General features: G+C 29.8%; 2 protein-coding genes across 2 annotated transcripts; both read left to right on the top strand.

Annotated features, from left to right (window-relative positions):
• Positions 1-8,343: 8,343 nt before the first annotated feature.
• LOC147808499 (uncharacterized) lies at positions 8,344-10,566 on the top strand. The gene has a single exon (XM_087165189.1). The coding sequence runs from the start codon at positions 8,344-8,346 to the stop codon at positions 10,564-10,566; it is 2,223 nt and encodes a 740-aa protein (XP_087021315.1).
• Positions 10,567-10,575: 9 nt separating this feature from the next.
• On the top strand, positions 10,576-14,065 carry LOC107457535 (uncharacterized). The gene is made up of 5 exons (XM_087165188.1): positions 10,576-10,587; positions 10,632-10,925; positions 11,107-11,927; positions 12,185-12,528; positions 13,623-14,065. Exons 1-5 carry the CDS (start codon positions 10,576-10,578, stop codon positions 14,063-14,065), a joined length of 1,914 nt encoding a protein of 637 aa, XP_087021314.1.
• The last annotated feature ends 6,903 nt before the right edge of the window (positions 14,066-20,968 follow it).

Raw genomic sequence — 20,968 nt, 5'->3', positions numbered from 1 at the left:
ACAAGCTCTGTGAAGAGGCAATAGAAAAAGTGAAGTCTCTTTGTGAAAAATGGGATATTGATGCAACAATACGTGTAAGAAGACGCCGCAAAATGCCCGGAGAATTTGCTAGAGATGTCAGTTTTCTGCAGAAAGTGAAATTCGTGAAAAGCGTTCTTATTTCTGTCCAACCGGAAGTTGTTTATTTCTGCCCACCTATAAACCGGAAGTTGCTTATTTCTGCCCGTATACTTATTTCTGCCCGTCTGTAGTTTCGATTTTAGTTTCGGTTGCTGTTTTATTATTTAATTTATTAGTTTTTTGAGGATGGCATCATTTATTATTTTTTATATTAGTTTTTAAGGATGGCAACACTTAGAAACTTTGTTACTTGGGGAGATATTGTATATTATGAAGTTATGACGGCATCTTTTATTACATAACATATGAATGATATCATGCTTTACTCTAGTGGTGCCATCTATGTGGGAATAAAATAACTTTAAATCTATTTCAATATTTAAATGTGTTCTATTATTATTATTTATTAAATATAATTAAGACTGAGGATCGAACTCGCGCCATTTAAAAAGCCTTCGTGGGTCAGTAGTTGGATATCATAACCACTGACCCACGAATGCTTGGTTAGATATGTGTTAATAAGTTAAACTTTTGTATTCTGAACACGTGTATAAATGAAAATGATTTGATAACGATATCATCCTACAGTTTCATCGATATATTTTCTCTTTATCATTGACAGCTATTAAATAAATATTTCTGCCCTTCTTAATGCTATGATAACTTTCTCTGGATGGCAACGGTACTGACCATACACGTGTTAATTATTACATAATAAATAAATGATATCATGCACATGCTTTTTATTTGGCACATGCTTTTTATAATGGCTCCATCTATACTTAAATATTAAAAAGAAAATATATTAATAACTCTTAATTTTAGTTATTTTTTAATATAAATATAGTTGATAAGACTTAAATTATTATTAACCTAATCAATATTAATGAATACATTTCAAATAAATTGATTCAATATTAAAATAAAAATTGTATTAAGTATGTCTACTGTGAATATTAAAAGTATTAGACTTAAAGGCGTATTAATTTTAAATCAATGAATGTTATTTTATAAGATTAGATATTTATCACCTTCGTTTGGATTTACGGCTATCAATATAATCTTGTCAATTTTGAACCCAGAAGACAAGGGAACTCCTAGATCTTGAGACAATGAATGTCTTCGAAGAGGACTTTGTGAGCGCCCACGTTATATGAAGTGGAAAACCACGAAAACCTCCTACGCTTAGTCCGAAGACAAGTAGTGGGTTTTGTTTTGTTAACCAGTATCCTGTGAATGTACAAAGATCAGAGGAAAAAACTTAAGGTTTTAATAAAATAAATGTTATCATTTTATATATATTCTAATGGTGTCATCTATACTTAAAATGTTAGAAGTTTAGTTATTTTTTGATATATGTATAGTTGATATAAATGACTGTAATTATTATTAAACTATTCAATATTAGCTATTATTAACCTATTCTGTAAGACAGTACACCCTTTAATAATTAATACAAAAAGTTTCAGAAAAACTATAAAATTATTACAAAAATATTAGATTTTACTAAAAGATTGAAAAATTTTACTAAAAGATAGAAAATTTTTACAAAAAGCAAAAATATTTTACAAAAAGCAAAAATATTTTACTAAAAGATAGAAGAATTTTACTAAAAGATAGAAAAATTTTACTAAAAGATAGAAATATTTTCTTAAAAGAGAAATTTTTTCTTTGTAAAAGCATAAACATTTTCTTAAAAGATAGAAAATTTTTAACAAAAAGTTAAATTTTTTTCTTAAAAGACAACATTTTTTGTGAAAACATGAACATTTTCTGATAAAATAGAAAATTTTGTTAAAAAGTTTGAAATATTTTTATAAAAGATAGAAAATTTTCATAAAAATAAGAAATATTTTCTGAAATGACAAAATTCTTTTTTACAAAAATAAAAATATTTTCTGAAAAGGACTTTGTGAATACCCATGTTATATGAGGAGGAAAACTATGAAAACCTCCTACACTTAGTCCGACGACAAATACGGGACTTGGCTTCGTCAAATGCTTCAACATTTTGAAAAAATACTAACATAAATAGTAGACACGAGAATTCTTTATTCATTTGAGAATTCGTATCGTATAATGTCATCTACTTTTAATGAAGGAAACTATTACGTAATTGATTAATCTATGATAAATTTGATTTTATTTTCTATTAGAAAATGAATAACGACATATTTATATTATCAATTATATATAAAATTTCCTTAAAATTACAAATGAATTAATTTAAATCTAAGAAACATATAAAGGGAATTTTTGCCGCTATAAATTCACTTATATTCAAAACATATTCATTTTATTATTATTTAATATTATAATAATGCAATTAACTTACTTTATTTTCAAATTAGGAGTTAAATCTATCTATAGCCTTTCTATTTGAAAGTATATATTTAAATGATACTGATTACAGAACTTGAACACGATATCTATTTCTGACAAAATTTTACAAAGATAATGTCTGTCCAGGACGTTTGGGGTTTATCTACGTTTTATCAATCAGTCATAATATAAAGTATAACATAGTGCTTCATACTTGTTATAGAACGTGGGAATGCAACTATTTCTCAGAAAATTGTTAAGAAACATATGATGTATGCTCGCAGAAATGGTTGGGTGAAACTTTGAATAAAATGTTATTTATTTTATTAAAATATATTTTGTCTTTATTGATCATTTTCACGTGTGAAAAAGTTTATATTATCAAAAAAAAAATTACACTCTTTAATAATTAATACAAAAAGTTTCAGAAAAATACATAGAATTTTCTGAAAAACTAGAAGATTTTTGCAAAAACTTAAATATTTTTATAAAACTAACAAATTTTTTAACAAAAAGTAAAAATATTTTCTTAAAAGAGAAATTTTTTCTTTGTAAAAGCATAAACATTTTCTAAAAGATAGAAAATTTTTAACAAAAAGTTAAATTTTTTTCTTAAAAGACAAAATTTTTTGTGAAAACATGAACATTCTCTGATAAATTAGAAAATTTTGTTAAAAAAGTTTGAAATATTTTTATAAAACCAGCAAATTTTAACAAAAAGTTAAAATTTTTTCTTAAAAGATAGAAAATTTTTGTAAAAACATAAATATTTTCTTAAAAAATCGAAAATTTTGCTTAAAAGTTTGAAATATTTTATAAAACTGGCAAATTTTTAGCAGAAAGTTAAAATATTTTCTTAAAAGAGAAAATTTTTTGCAAAAACATACATATTTTCTGAAAAAATAGAAAATTTTGTTAAAAAGAAATAAAAATGTTACATTATTTCCTAGTTCGTTAAGATTTTAAGATGATTACTTTAAGTTAGATCAATAAATATTTTTTTAAAAATCATTTTAACATTAATTTTAAATCATGAAGGCAGGAGAATCCGTTGGTTCTATGAACCATTCAGAGTGCAGGATAAGGACCCATATTTAAATACTACTTTCTACAAAGTTCATCCTCCATCCAGTCTTCCATCTCTATGAATTAGCCGAAAAAAAATTTCCAAAAAGTTTGAGATATGTGGGACTGGATCACAACTTCATAGCTTCCTAATTCTCGTTGTCTCTTTCTTAAATACTTCCAATGCATTTTCACAATTTTTTTTTTCTTCATGTCTTTTATGTGATAAGGTGATTAATCGAAAGTGAAACTTGAATAGACATTTAAAAACTCATGAAAAATCGAGAAACTTTTGAATAACAATAAAATAAAAACAATAAATAACAATAAAAAGATGAAGAAAAAAAATTGTGAAAATGCATTGGAAGTATTTAAGAAAGAGACAACGAGAATTAGGAAGCTATGAAGTTGTGATCCAGTCCCACATATCTCAAACTTTTTGGAAATTTTTTTCGGCTAATTCATAGAGATGGAAGACTGGATGGAGGATGAACTTTGTAGAAAGTAGTATTTAAATATGGGTCCTTATCCTGCACTCTGAATGGTTCATAGAACCAACGGATTCTCCTGCCTTCATGATTTAAAATTAATGTTAAAATGATTTTTAAAAAAATATTTATTGATCTAACTTAAAGTAATCATCTTAAAATCTTAACGAACTAGGAAATAATGTAACATTTTTATTTCTTTTTAACAAAATTTCTATTTTTTCAGAAAATATGTATGTTTTTGCAAAAAATTTTCTCTTTTAAGAAAATATTTTAACTTTCTGCTAAAAATTTGCCAGTTTTATAAAAATATTTCAAACTTTTAAGCAAAATTTTCGATTTTTTAAGAAAATATTTATGTTTTTGCAAAAAAATTTCTATCTTTTAAACATTTTTTTAAACTTTTTGTTAAAAATTTGCTAGTTTTATATAAGTAATTCAAACTTTGTTCACAAAATTTTCCATCTTTTAATAAAATATTTACGTTTTAACAAAAATTTTAGCTCTTAAGAAAAAATTTTAACTTTTTGTTAAAAATTTGCTAGTTTTATAAAAATATTTCAATTTTTTTTAACAAAATTTTCTAACTTTTAAGAAAATATTTATGTTTTTACAAAAATTTTCTATCTTTTAAGAAAAAATTTTAACTTTTTGTTAAAAATTTGCTGGTTTTATAAAAATATTTCAAACTTTTTTAACAAAATTTTCTAATTTATCAGAGAATGTTCATGTTTTCACAAAAAATTTTGTCTTTTAAGAAAAAAATTTAACTTTTTGTTAAAAATTTTCTATCTTTTAAGAAAATGTTTATGCTTTTACAAAGAAAAAATTTCTCTTTTAAGAAAATATTTTTACTTTTTGTTAAAAAATTTGTTAGTTTTATAAAAATATTTAAGTTTTTGCAAAAATCTTCTAGTTTTCAGAAATTCTATGTATTTTTCTGAAACTTTTTGTATTAATTATTAAAGAGTGTAATTTTTTTTTTGATAATATAAACTTTTTCACACGTGAAAATGATCAATAAAGACAAAATATATTTTAATAAAATAAATAACATTTTATTCAAAGTTTCACCCAACCATTTCTGCGAGCATACATCATATGTTTCTTAACAATTTTCTGAGAAATAGTTGCATTCCCACGTTCTATAACAAGTATGAAGCACTATGTTATACTTTATATTATGACTGATTGATAAAACGTAGATAAACCCCAAACGTCCTGGACAGACATTATCTTTGTAAAATTTTGTCAGAAATAGATATCGTGTTCAAGTTCTGTAATCAGTATCATTTAAATATATACTTTCAAATAGAAAGGCTATAGATAGATTTAACTCCTAATTTGAAAATAAAGTAAGTTAATTGCATTATTATAATATTAAATAATAATAAAATGAATATGTTTTGAATATAAGTGAATTTATAGCGGCAAAAATTCCCTTTATATGTTTCTTAGATTTAAATTAATTCATTTGTAATTTTAAGGAAATTTTATATATAATTGATAATATAAATATGTCGTTATTCATTTTCTAATAGAAAATAAAATCAAATTTATCATAGATTAATCAATTACGTAATAGTTTCCTTCATTAAAAGTAGATGACATTATACGATACGAATTCTCAAATGAATAAAGAATTCTCGTGTCTACTATTTATGTTAGTATTTTTTCAAAATGTTGAAGCATTTGACGAAGCCAAGTCCCGTATTTGTCGTCGGACTAAGTGTAGGAGGTTTTCATAGTTTTCCTCCTCATATAACATGGGTATTCACAAAGTCCTTTTCAGAAAATATTTTTATTTTTGTAAAAAAGATTTTGTCATTTCAGAAAATATTTCTTATTTTTATGAAAATTTTCTATCTTTTATAAAAATATTTCAAACTTTTTAACAAAATTTTCTATTTTATCAGAAAATGTTCATGTTTTCACAAAAAATGTTGTCTTTTAAGAAAAAAATTTAACTTTTTGTTAAAAATTTTCTATCTTTTAAGAAAATTTTTATGCTTTTACAAAGAAAAAATTTCTCTTTTAAGAAAATATTTCTATCTTTTAGTAAAATTTTTCTATCTTTTAGTAAAATTCTTCTATCTTTTAGTAAAATATTTTGCTTTTTGTAAAATATTTTTGCTTTTTTGTAAAAATTTTCTATCTTTTAGTAAAATTTTTCAATCTTTTAGTAAAATCTAATATTTTTGTAATAATTTTATAGTTTTTCTGAAACTTTTTGTATTAATTATTAAAGGGTGTACTGTCTTACAGAATAGGTTAATAATAGCTAATATTGAATAGTTTAATAATAATTACAGTCATTTATATCAACTATACATATATCAAAAAATAACTAAACTTCTAACATTTTAAGTATAGATGACACCATTAGAATATATATAAAATGATAACATTTATTTTATTAAAACCTTAAGTTTTTTCCTCTGATCTTTGTACATTCACAGGATACTGGTTAACAAAACAAAACCCACTACTTGTCTTCGGACTAAGCGTAGGAGGTTTTCGTGGTTTTCCACTTCATATAACGTGGGCGCTCACAAAGTCCTCTTCGAAGACATTCATTGTCTCAAGATCTAGGAGTTCCCTTGTCTTCTGGGTTCAAAATTGACAAGATTATATTGATAGCCGTAAATCCAAACGAAGGTGATAAATATCTAATCTTATAAAATAACATTCATTGATTTAAAATTAATACGCCTTTAAGTCTAATACTTTTAATATTCACAGTAGACATACTTAATACAATTTTTATTTTAATATTGAATCAATTTATTTGAAATGTATTCATTAATATTGATTAGGTTAATAATAATTTAAGTCTTATCAACTATATTTATATTAAAAAATAACTAAAATTAAGAGTTATTAATATATTTTCTTTTTAATATTTAAGTATAGATGGAGCCATTATAAAAAGCATGTGCCAAATAAAAAGCATGTGCATGATATCATTTATTTATTATGTAATAATTAACACGTGTATGGTCAGTACCGTTGCCATCCAGAGAAAGTTATCATAGCATTAAGAAGGGCAGAAATATTTATTTAATAGCTGTCAATGATAAAGAGAAAATATATCGATGAAACTGTAGGATGATATCGTTATCAAATCATTTTCATTTATACACGTGTTCAGAATACAAAAGTTTAACTTATTAACACATATCTAACCAAGCATTCGTGGGTCAGTGGTTATGATATCCAACTACTGACCCACGAAGGCTTTTTAAATGGCGCGAGTTCGATCCTCAGTCTTAATTATATTTAATAAATAATAATAATAGAACACATTTAAATATTGAAATAGATTTAAAGTTATTTTATTCCCACATAGATGGCACCACTAGAGTAAAGCATGATATCATTCATATGTTATGTAATAAAAGATGCCGTCATAACTTCATAATATACAATATCTCCCCAAGTAACAAAGTTTCTAAGTGTTGCCATCCTTAAAAACTAATATAAAAAATAATAAATGATGCCACCCTCAAAAAACTAATAAATTAAATAATAAAACAGCAACCGAAACTAAAATCGAAACTACAGACGGGCAGAAATAAGTATACGGACAGAAATAAGCAACTTCCGGTTTATAGGTGGGCAGAAATAAACAACTTCCGGTTGGACAGAAATAAGCACCCCTTGACTTTCCGTGATGACGTCAGGAATAGGGAACCCCCGCTGTACGCTGTAGCAACGATGGGACAAGATCGCCGACTTAGCATTTTTGAGTGTGGAAAGAGAAAAATTTGAAATGATCAACTTTGATGATATTATTGATAAATTTGCTTCATCAAAAGCGGAAAATTTATACATAGTAATTAGTTTTATTAATGTATTATAATCATATTATTAAATATATGTATCTCCTTAGAGATAATAAATATTTACTTTTTTATTGTTTTAAAACTGCGTGTTTTAAAATATTTCTTCATAAATATGCAAAATAAATAATGGGTATCTTTTGAACTAATTCTAGATGATCATATACATTTCAAAGTCTAGTCTTGTTTTCTTAACTACATTTTTTGTCTCAAATTTAATGCCTAGCTTGAGCCTATGACTTTATTTATTTTACTTAATTTATTTATTACTTTGCGAGTATATTTTACTTATAATATTAGATGGTTTTCGAGTGAGGGGGGGGGGCGCTAAAAAGGTATTGTGCCCCGGGCGCGAGTTAAGCTCGCTACGGCGCTGGGTGGAGCTTAATGAGATTCATACGGAAATTATCGTTTCTTGCAAGAATGAGGAAGAGGCAAGCAATATGAAAGAATTTGATGATTTGGCATCTAATATTGATACGTTGCGAATTAACATTGCACGGGAAATGTCGGAATTGAAATCAAAAGTAAACAATACTAATAATGGCGGCGTTTCTCTAGATGATTCGAAACCGAAACTAAATGAATCTTGTTTAAAGTTGCCCAAATTCGAGTTACCGAGTTTTTATGGAGATTTCAATAATTGGATGTCATTTAAAGAATTGTTTTTGAGTTCCATGGATAAAAATCCAGAATTAACAGAACTTCAAAAATTTCAATATTTGTTTGCTAGTTTAAAGGGTACTGCACACAAGCTTATTTCAGGATTTTCGCTCACAGATGAAAATTATAAGCATGCTTGGCAGACTCTAGTTGTGAGATATGATAATAAACGTGAATTAGCGTTCGCGCAAATTTCAAAACTATTTAATCTAAAGACAATTAAGTCTAATTCTGTGGTTTCGATATTTGAAATTTTAGATACGTGTAATGAAGTTATTCGAATTCTTTCAACTTTAAAGTTAGAAGTTAATCCTATGGTAGATGTTATTTTAATATTTTTTATTTTGGGAAAACTTGATGATACACTAAGGCAAAGATGGGAATTATCTTTAACTAATCAAGATATTCCAACATTTTTAGAATTGGCTAAATTTCTTGAGCAACAAGCAAAAAGTATTTCAAATCAAACAGAATGCAAGCCAAGGGTTCTTCCTAAAAAGGCTATTGTAAATAATGTGGTTGTAAACAAAACCGAAAATTTATGCAATATTTGTAATGAAAATCATTCGATTGTTAATTGTCCCATGTATAATAAGATGTCTGTTGATGACAGGTGGAAGGTAATTAAATCTGAAAGGCTGTGTATAAATTGTTTAAGAAAATTTCATATGGCAAATAAATGCCGTTTTACTAACACCTGTAAGGCATGTCATAGAAAACATCATACTTCATTGCATAGATTTTATTCTAATTCTGAAGAACCTAATGTAAGCAATACAGTTTGCTATTCTAATTCAAATTTAGATAATGCCACTTCTGAAAATGTTCCTACAGTGAGGGAAAACAATCAACTTAGCACAACTTGTCTAAATTCTAATAGTGTAGATAGTAATACTTTATTATCAACAGCTTTAATAAAGGTTAAAAATGTTAAGGGACATTTCGTTAATTGCCGAGCGCTGATTGACAACGGCAGTCAGAAATCTCTAGTGAGCAAAAACTGTGTTAAAAGACTGCAATTATCAAAGACTGTTACAAATCATTCGATTTCAGGAATTAATAATACGCTAGTAAAGTGTTTTTTATCTGAAGTATCTTTGGTCTTTTCTCCACATTTTAATAAGAAAATTTTTTGCTGTAAAGCCTTGATTGTAGACAGCATAACAAGTGATTTACCGAATTTCACATTTTCTTCTTGCAACTGGCCACACCTGCATGGTCTAATGCTTGCAGATTCAACATTTCATGCAACTGGTCCAATAGACATTCTGTTAGGAGCCGACTTATACGCTGACTTGCTAATTGGAGAACCAATTTTAGGGAAGAAAGGTACTCCAGCTGCACTCAATTCTCATCTAGGCTGGCTATTATCGGGAAGAGTGTTCTCAAACTCCAATAAGGAAAACTCCTTTGTGAACTGTCATCTTACCTCATCGTTGGATTGTCAATCGGCTAAATTCTGGGAGCTCGAATCTTTACCTCAAGCTGAACTGAAATCAAAGAATGATTCAGATTGTGAAGCATTTTACGAAAAAACAGTTGCTAGAGATCCATCTGGACGTTATATTGTGAGAATACCTTTCAAACATTCTATAGAATTTGGTGACTCAGCTACTCAAGCAAGTAAAAGATTCAACTACATTGAAAGAAAACTAAGTAAGAATAATGAACTTGAGCATCAGTACACAACTTTCATGTCGGAATATCTTCAACTAGGTCATATGGAAAGGGTTCCTGCCGACGAACTGATTAAGGAATCAACATTTTATCTACCTCATCATTTCGTTATTAAGGAAGACAGCAACACAACCAAACCAAGAGTGGTCTTCGATGCGTCAGCTAAGGATTCTTCAGGGAACTCTCTCAACAATGCGTTGCATGCAGGTCCTCGTTTGCAGCCCGAATTATTTTCTCTATTACTAAAATTTAGAATTTTCAAAGTTGCATTTACTGCTGACATCGAGAAAATGTTTCGCCAAATTCGTATTCATGAAGAGGATGCTGATTACCAACGAATACTCTGGAGGTTCAAACCTGAGAAGAAATCCAGATATACAGATTATTAACTGTCACCTATGGGACTGCCTGTGCTCCCTATCTTGCTGTAAAAACACTTCAACAACTCGCTAAGGACGAAGAGAAAGCTTTTCCTGATGCTTCAAGAGTTCTTAAGGAAGAATTTTATGTTGATGATCTGTTATCAGGTACAGATTTCATCCCCAAAGCCAAAAATCTAGTTACAAACTTAAAATCACTTTTGCAACGAGGAGGTTTCAATCTCAGAAAATGGTCGTCTAATTGTTCAGAGGTTCTATCAGATCTTTCCAAAGACTCTCTCTCACAGCAGCACAATGTTACTATAGAAGAAAATCAATGTCAGAAGGTCTTAGGACTGTATTGGAATACACAGCAAGATACTTTTCAGGTGAACATTTCATTTCCAGAGATAGTTACCTCAAAAAGAGAACTGCTTTCTGTCATAGCTAGGATTTTTGATCCCCTGGGCTTTCTTTCACCTGCCACAATCATCTTAAAAATTTTGTTCCAAAGTAACTTGGGACGAACCTTTAACCGAAGAGCTCTTATGTGTCTGAAAAACCTTCCAGGCTGAAAAACAGGCTTTAAAGGAAATAGCAATTCAAAGAAGACTGGTGTCTGTAAATAATTTAATCATTGAAGCCCAGTTACACGGATTTTGCGACGCCTCACTCAAAGCATATTCAGCTGTTTTTTATTTGAAAGTAGTGGATAACGAAAATAGAGCTTCAGTGAACATAGTGGCAGCAAAAACCAGGGTCGCCCCTTTGAAAACAGTATCATTACCTCGCCTCGAACTGTGTGCAGCTCATTTGCTAGCAAAATTGTATAGTAATCTTCAAATTTCGATAGATCAAATTTGGAAGCAAGTGTTCTTATGGTCGGATTCAGAAATCGTTTTGAGTTGGATTCGATCAGACTTTTTAAAGGATCAGTTCGTAAAAAATAGAGTTGCAGCCATGACATCACTTACTAATATTGGCGACAGGAACCATGTGGCTGGAGTTAACAATCCTGCCGACTGCGCCTCTCGAGGAATTTTTCCAAAGAAGCTTAAGGACTTGGAACTTTGGTTGCAGGGCCCGGAGGGGCTATCTAATGCAAATTCAGCATTCACCGAAGAGGTTAAACCAAACTCTGTTCACACTTCCAACCCTGACACTTTAATACATGCCTCAGCAGTTGAAAGTAATTCGATGCAAGAGTTAACTCAAAAATATTCATCATTCAGCAAATTAATAAGAGTGATTGCTTGGTGTAAAAGATTCGTGTTCAACTCGAGAAATTCGGAAAATTGGATAAACGTTTGCCTTCAAGTTTGTGAACTGGATAATGCTCTTATCGCAATTATTAAAGAAATTCAAAGGGTGGAATTCAGTGCTGAAATTAAGTCAATCAAAAATAAAGGCTGTGTTCCAAGAAACTCTAAAATAATAACCCTTTCACCTTTTCTAGATTCTGACAAGGTCTTAAGAATTGGTGGGAGACTCAAAAATTCAAATCTGTCACTGTCGGCTAAACATCCTTTTCTTTTGCCGAAAAGTCATCATTTTGTCACGCTTATTATAGAATATTATCATAAGCTTTCGTTACATTCTGGCATTTCTGTAGTTTTATCTTTAATATGGCAAAAATTTTGGTTTACAGCTGGGAGAAACACAGTAAGAAAGATCCTCAGAGGCTGTATAACTTGTCAAGCCAGCTCATGGCCGATTTGCCTCGTGATCGAGTTATTCCATCTAAACCTTTCCAACGTGTTGGGTTGGACTTTGCAGGTCCGATTTCAACCAAACCAAATTTACCAAGATCTAAAGTCACCTTAAAGTCGTACATTGCACTTTTCATTTGTTTTGCTACGAAGGCTGTCCACTTGGAACTTGTCTCTGATTTGTCAACAGAAACCTTCCTAGCATCCTTTCGTCGATTTATTGCTAGACGAGGGTTGCCATCTGATGTATGCAGTGATAATGCCACAAATTTTAAGGGAGCCAGTAACTATTTGAAGTCTCTGTACAAAATTGTTCGAGACAATTCAGTTCAAGATTTTTCCAGCAATCTTCAAATCTCTTGACACTTTATTCCTCCTGCAACACCTCATTTTGGCGGACTCTGGGAGTCTAATGTTTAATCAACCAAGAGACACCTGCTAAAAGTATGCGGCTCAGCTATACTAAATTTCGAAGAACTGGCTACGCTCTTGTGCCAAATTGAGGCTTGCCTCAATTCTCGACCGTTATGTCCCTTAACCTCAGAAATAAGTGATCTAGAGGCTCTTACCCCTGGGCATTTTATTGTGGGTGCTCCACTTCTTTCATTGCCTGAGAGAGACCCATCACCATCCATGTGTCTCAAGTCTAGATGGTCTTTAATTCAAAAACTTCGTGCTCAATTTTGAAACAAATGGAGTAAAGATTATCACCAAACTCTACAAGCAAAGTCTAAATGGACTGCTTCTGGCTCAGAGTTTTATATTGGAGACTTAGTTCTTCTCAAAAATGACAATGTTTCACCCCCATTGAAGTGGACTCTTGCACGACTTGTGCAAGTATTTCCAGGACGAGATGGTATAGTTAGAGTTCTTAAACTGAAAACAGCTCATGGAGAGTTCACCAGATCTGTTTGTAAGGTATGCCCATTCATTAAGAAATGACATATCCACCTCCTTGGCTGGCAGGATGTTTTGACTTTTAATTATAATTTCAATAACAGATGGAGCCACGGGTACTGTTAATCAAGAAAGATTTGTTTTGTTTTTTTTTCTTCCCTTTTGGTTTTCAGTTTCAGTTTAGATTTATTCATTATGTTGGTAGATGAGTAATATTTATGTTTTGGCATTATGGCCATTAAAATTTCAATTACTCATTCATAATTCAATTAAAAATATTCATAATTCAATTAAAAATATCATGCTCTGTTAAATCAATCAAAGAAATAAATTAAATGTCCGGTAAGATTTTGAATATTCTTTGTTGTGCTAAGTTGTCATTATTGCCATTTTCCCACATTGTATTAATTTCTATCATTTTAATGACATTCTATTTAAATTTATGATTTTTCCATTATATAAGTTTATGATTTATTTAAGATTCATTCCAACGTGCACTGTCTGATCTAAGTCACACTCATACTGGGGAGAAACCTTACTTTAGTAGAGTATGTAATAAAAGCTTTTCGCGGAGGAGTTTACTGTCAAGGCACACTAGTGGTCATACGGGCAAGAAACCATTTTCTTGTAGTGTATGTAATCAAAGTTTTGCAAGGAAAGATAAACTAGCTAAACACAATTGTACTCAAACTGGTGAGAAACCTTATTCTTGTGGTGTATGTGATAAGAGTTTTTCAAAAAAACATTATCTAACAAACCACACTTATATCCATACCGGGGAAAAGCCTTATTCTTGGGAAATATGTAATAAAAGTTTTTCGCACTGGACAAAATTAACAGAGCACATATGTGTTCATACTGGTGAGAAACATTATTCTTGTATAGTGAATATAATAAAAGTTTTGCAAAGAAAGATCAGCTAGCTAAACACAATTGTACTCAAACTGGTGAGAAACCTAATTCTTGTGGTGTATGTGATAAGAGTTTTTCAAAAAAACATTATCTAACAAACCACACTTATATCCATACCGGTGAAAAGCCTTATTCTTGGGAAATATGTAAAAAAAGTTTTTCGCAGTGGACAAAATTAACAGAGCACATACGTGTTCATACTGGTGAGAAACATTATTCTTGTATAGTGAATATAATAAAAGTTTTGCAAAGAAAGATCAACTAACGAGACACAGTCGTTCTCATTCTGGCTAGAAACCTTATTCTTGCACTACATGTAATAAAAGTTTTTCAAGAAAGCAGGCGCTAACTATTCACAGTCGCATTCATACTGAATGAAGAGAAACCTTATTCTTGTGACATGTGAAATAAAGTAATAAAAGTTTTCAGATAGGCATGCACTGTTTAATCACAGTAGCACTCATACTGGCAAAAAAAAATTCTGGAAGAGTATGCAATAAGAGTTTTTCAAAATGAAGACACAAGCGTACTCATTTTTGAGATAAACCTTATTCTTGCAGAGTATGTTATATGAGTTTTTCTCAGAAAAATCTAACTCATCACAGTCGCATTGATGGTGGTGAGATACCTTATTCTGGTTACACATGCTAACAAATTTTTCACAGACTTTAATGCTATCTATCCATAGTTACGTTCCCACTGCTGAGTAATTTTATTCTTGTAAATAGTTTAATAAATTTACTATTTTTTACTTAATAGTGAATCAGCTGCTCACACCTTATGCTAGTAGTTTGTATTAAAAAAAATTTGTGAGGCATGTTATTTAACTGATTAAAGACAAAAGGAAAATTGCCTTTGCTAAAGGATATTATTTGCTCTGTTGAGTTATGAGCCACTGCTAATATGAGGTATTAATTTATTGCAGGGCTTAGAGATGTAACAAATTGTTATTTAGCCAAATATCGATTAATCGACTTCTAGCCGGCGCACAGTGCTCCGAAAAGAAAATCTCAAACCAATCTGAAGGAAAACAAATGTCTAAGAATATTATTACACTGTATATAATGTAACGAAGTGCTTAAGAGTGTTACTAATTATGCATATGAAATCCTATTTGCAAAATTCATTGTAGTTTATCCAATATGTTGGTGAAAAAAGATTGCATTGAAGATATTGTGCAAACTATTATCATAATTCATCAATAAATTAGTATTTACTTTCAGGACAAAAAACTGCTGGTTAATTGTTTTTTTAAACTTCATGCAAGTAACTAAACTGTATTTACTTATGTATTGTTGCACTATTTCAATTTTTCTTTTTCATAAAAGAAGGGTGGGAGGCTTTGTGAAAGTGAGCTAATTTGCGTCTTATCTATTTCTGATAAAACTGGCCTGTTTGTATTAGGAAATAAGAGTTGATGATGAGTGACTGTGAATTTCTCTTTTTAGAATTAAGGAAGATTTATTGATGAAGAATTGAGAAATGGAATGCCTGTAAATGATGTTTATGCATTCTTTTTTTTTCCATCAAAAAGTCAATTAAAGAGATAACATTTAATTTTTTGCTTCTGTTTTTTAAATAAAGCGATAGAAAATTAATTTTTGTAAACATGTTAAATGGCAAAGAAAAATTTGCTGAATTGTGAAAGTCTTTGGAGGGTCACAGCAACCGCCTGTGACCTCCCATCCTGGGGTCCTTGGTGAAACCTTTCCGTGACAAAAGATTAAAAGTAGTTTCTTGTAATATGATTACAACTAAATTACTGGAAAACATAGTATAAGAGTTCCTTTCGTTCATAGGTTGGGGAAGTTAAATCAAGCAAAATTAGAGCACACTATTCTTTTGCTGAGAATTCTAAAAATTCCATTATCTATTCAATTTGTTTACAATACTATAGGATGAATAAAATGTCTATATACACTGTACATTATGTTGTTTGTGTCCCTGTCGCTTCAACTTTCTTTGCTGTATTTTTTTAATAAATTTACTTTTCATTTTGTACACACCAACATGCGATTTGTAGCTACGTAAAATCTCACAGTTTTTGAATGACGGGGAGAAAAAAATTTTAATTTTCAAGAATTTCGAAGTTAAACCTGTTTTGATTTCAGTATTAATCAAAAGATTAATAAATGCAATATATTAGCTGCAGTATAAAAAAAGGTAATATTTACGTTTAAACAGCCTAATAAATTTTCAATTTAATTGCAATGTCCCCCCCCCCCAAATAAGACATTTTTTGCAACACCTCGTTGATAGACAGGGTTTTTTTGGAAAATAAAATTCCACATTTCGTGAGAAACAACGACATTGCGCACAGGCTGCCTTCACATCTCAGACTAGCTTGAAGTGCCTTAACCACTGAGCCGGCACGGATCATTCTCTAGAATAATTTAGTATAAAGTCGTTAAAGAGTAACATACAGGTCGAAAAGTTTTTAACATATAGTGAAAATATTAGCTACAAAATATTTATTTTTTTTTTTTAAATACTTCACTTAACGATGAAATCGCATAAATTTTGAAAACAGTAAGTGAATACTATTATGTTACTTTGAAGCTAAAAATGTTGTAATGCTAATTCAAAACTGGAATTTCATACTTTTTAGATTGCAAAATATACTTTAAAAGATTAAGCATGAGTAAAAAAGTTTATAATTTTATTTCTAAGCTTCTACTATTTAGCAAATACTGCTAGATAATTCCAAATGGGTTGATTTAAGTTCTGATTTAAATTCCGGAATTAAGATGTGCGGGAGGAGGAAAATTTTGATCACCCATCTGAATTACCGAGGGTGTGTGGTATAGGTTCTCGTTTAGTTGTTTTACAATAGAGTGTTGGATGCAGATCATCCACTCTGCATAAAGTCAAAATTGAGATGGCCTTTAGAACATTCTTGTGGATGTTTCTCACACAGTCGCCAATAGCCATTGTGCTGCTTTAGCGCGACGTAAATGAAGTACTACAAGGAATAAAAACAAGCAATTATTCAAAATGTTTAAATTTTTTCCCGGTAGTAAACAAGACCTTTTCTATTCGATGTAGTTCTAGTGATGGGAGAACTATACTCGTTTTTAAGCTTATTTACCATTTTCTTACACATAAAGAGCAAGCTGCAGCTTATAACATAATAGAATTACTTGACCCCTTTTCTTGGTATCGAATATGAACGAAAATTAAGAACAAATCATACAAAGTGGTTAGGATACTTGGCTCACAGGTGTTGCGAATTCCAACGAGATTCCTGTTCTATTATAGCTAATCACTCTGAGCCTTTTTGTAGTTCGTTTTGCTACTTGTCAATATCAGCAAGACCGCTTGGTAAGCCAAGCGAATTTTCAGACCGAGTGTGCGTTTCTAGTCCATCTGTGGCCAAGAATATGACCTCAGCCACTCACAACTCGTTTGAGAATCGTTTTGATCTCCGGATTAGCATCATCGATTTTTTTTATTTACAGTAAAAATGTAACTGAAATGAACTTTTCAAGAATTGCAGTAGTACAGCGCCATCTACTAAACTGTAGTGGAGAGTTCAACCGACGCCTAGGCGGGTAGAAATAGGCAACATTTAATGTAAACAAATCAGAGAGAGCACAATTAAATAAATTTTCTTGAATTAAATTTTAAAGATAGTGAATTTTAGATTTTTATCAATTCTAATATTCGCATCCGAAAACTTTCTTGGGATGATTATCATAACTACGGCAAGGCCAAGTGCCGCCAATTTTTTGGCGACCTATTTGGATAGGTCGCCAAGGGGTAGGAGGAAAAAGAGAAACCCGATCATGACATCACGAGGGAAAGGGGGAAGATGGGGGAAAGAAAAGGCGCTCTCTAAGAGGAGAGGACCAAAAAAGAACGGTGTTACCGTCGTGATATCAGGAACGGGGAGGAAATTGAAATAACAGGTACAGAAGATAGAAAAAAAATCGCATGCAAAATGTTAACATAGTTCAGGAGTGAAAAATCTGGGTTTTAAAGAAACAAGGATAACGAAATAGAAAATCAAAGATAAACATAAATAAACACTTACTTATGGAAACTCTATTCAAGTAGGCTAATCCATTTTAAAATTGTTAAGCTTTAACTGCTAATTCTAAATGGAAAGTTTGGCAAACGTAATAATTTTTATATTTATTGCATATTAAATACTATGCTTTTCAGGTAACGTTCTTAATAAAACATAACTAATTTTTTTTAAAAATAGTTAATTGAATTGAACTTTCCCTCAGAAATTTCTAATTAAATTTCAATTTATGGTTATCGATTTCTAAAACATAAGTTTTAAGCAAAATCATACTAACTTTAAATTTATATTTACTTTTTTAAAGAATTATATTAAATTATAATTATTAAAACTTAATACATAATACTCTTTCATCCAATATTTAAACATTATAATACTCTATACAATTTTGATCTTATTTAAACAAATTAAGCAAAGTAAATGGTGTTTTTTTTTAAACATAAATTTTAAGCAAAATCATACTAACTTCATATTTACTATTAAAATTTACATTTACTTTTTTAAAGAAACAATAATTTGTAAAAACTAAAGATGCATTACGTCTAAATTATTCACTATAAAATTTTTAAAATGCAGGGAAAGAAACTTACTTCATTTACGAATAAACATCGAGTCGAAAGAGAAGGGGAGGAAATAAACAGTAATTTTTTAATAGCAAATCTTAAATTAACAAAAAAAGGAGTTTGAAATTAAAAAATAAAATTATATTTATTGCGAATTAGACAATTTCAATAAATTATTAATTCAAATAAGAACTCTTACAAAAAACAGTTTGCGTAACTTTCCACACGGCCATATTGATAGAAAGAAAAAAGAAGTGCGCGCTTTTCTATCGAACCAATCAAAACGGCTTGTTCGGCGGGAAACTTGCCAAAGCGTCGGGTGATCTTTTTCTTAGAAAGCATTCCTCCCACAGCTGCACTGGGGGAAAAATTCATCAATGTCAAAGTTCATCTTCTAGAAAAGACCGCTCTCTTCCTATTCAACTGAGCAATCAGAAATTATCAGACCCCCTTCAATGGGACTTAGAGGAAATTTATTACCATTGCAATACTGAAGTTATGCTTTCATGACTGAAAAAATATTCCTTATAAACTAAATTTTTTATAACTTAAATTATTTCGTAATAGTAACTTCCATCAATAATTAGGGTGATTAAAATTCAAAATAAATTACATTTTTTTATAATAAGAACGTTCCATCAAGTAAAAAAGTATGTATTAGGACAGCGATTCCCAAATTTTTTTCGATTATGAAACCCTAAATGATCCAACTTTTTTCGACGGAACTCCGATTTTGTATAATTTTGTTTGATAATTTTACGCATGTAACAATTTAAAACGCCTTATGTAAACATTTAATGCATTGATATCCACGAACTAATTTTCAGAGGCACTAAATAGTTTAAAAATTATTGAACTCTTAATAATTAACATTGCAACATATTTTTCGCTCAAATAATTTCTCGGTATTAACTTCTGTTTCGAATTCTATAAATAACACTTATAGTCTTCAATTAATTATTAAAAAGAAGTTTTATCTAGTGTCAATAGAAAAGGTTTAATGGGTTCAATCATTTAATCTTTTTTTTCATGGTTTTTCAGAAATCTAGATTCTGATATTTTATTAATACTTCAGCCTCGGGTGGGGGGGGGGGGATGCCAGGAAGGAACTGCCATGTAATAAATCAATTATATGCATTTGCCTTCAATAAAATTGACCCAACCTAATATTTATTTCTGAGTTCAAAAATTGATCTCAGAAATAAATATTGGGTAGGGTCAATAAGGTTCATATAATAAACTAGTTTTAAAGTCCTGCTTTCACGAATTCGCCTCTCCCCTTCTATGACTTCTCATTTATTAATTTCATATAGCTACGACCTTAAAGGTTTTTATCAAAAAAGATGGAAATAGTGCACTTAATCGTCGTTGAAGATTGATATAGTTGCTTACCAATCTGCAGTGGACGTTAACCCATTTTTATTACATATTAACTGAAACTGAAAAATAAAATTAAAAAAATTTCTTTTTTATTATTCACTTTCGAATAAGGTTTCTTAGTTTAAGAAATTTTAAATTGTTACTTTTATACATGTAATATAAAAGAAATAAATGATAAAAAGTCATTAAGAGTGGTGAAATACGATTCCTCTAAATTTTTCTCATCAATCCCACAATTTCAATTGAAAAATTCTGATGTCGGTGAAAATCTTCTTGTTTTTCGCATTTGATAAGTTATTTATTTTCTGGTTGTCTTTCTTTGAAGATTGAAGTTTTTCGAATTTTCTATTTTGAAGAATTCGAATAATAAAATTAATAATACAGAAAGTTACTTTAAGATTGAGAAGAAGGACGCATCCATAAAATAATATTAAAAAAAAATTAATTTTTGACATAATAAACTTATTTCGAGAAATTTTATTATTCGTGCTTACATAAAACTGAAGCATAACGGAATAAAATTATCTATTGGTAACGATGCAATATGTTCAATTTCTCTCCGGTTGAGTTCCCTTACCGTCAGGCTAACAATGGACGGTTTTTCTCTTCTCCCACGAATAAGCGTTAGGTTTAACTACAAAATTCTTCACGAAATCGAATTTGGTCGACTTGATAAGGTTGCTGGGCTTAACTTAGGAATCCTCTTATCTTCTAGGTGTAGTTGAAAATTACAAGGTTTAACATTAACAGCTGCAAATGCCTTAGGTAGCTCCCATCGTCCATAAGTTACGTCAATAGTTTATAGATATATACACCAAGATTTTTTTTTTCTGTTTAGTTTTGAATAACTGGACCCAGCCAAATTTTAGGACCCGCTACGTATTATTAGCATTTAATTATTATCATAATATTAGCCTAATTATTAGCATTTATTTATGATGTGC

This window comes from Parasteatoda tepidariorum, chromosome 5 (assembly GCF_982258835.1).
Source record: "Parasteatoda tepidariorum strain Cologne lab strain chromosome 5, Ptep-v5.0, whole genome shotgun sequence".
Taxonomy (NCBI): domain Eukaryota; kingdom Metazoa; phylum Arthropoda; class Arachnida; order Araneae; family Theridiidae; genus Parasteatoda; species Parasteatoda tepidariorum.
This window is presented reverse-complemented; position numbering and strand designations above follow the sequence as displayed.

Coding starts and splice junctions, on each gene's coding strand:
- LOC107457535 (XM_087165188.1), top strand. Junction 10,926..11,106: donor CACAGCAAGATACTTTTCAG/GTGAACATTTCA, acceptor AAAACCTTCCAG/GCTGAAAAACAGGCTTTAAA. Junction 12,529..13,622: donor CACAAATTTTAAGGGAGCCA/GTAACTATTTGA, acceptor GATTTATTTAAG/ATTCATTCCAACGTGCACTG.
- LOC147808499 (XM_087165189.1), top strand. CDS start 8,344: ATGTCGGAATTGAAATCAAAAGTAAACAATACTAATAATGGCGGCGTT.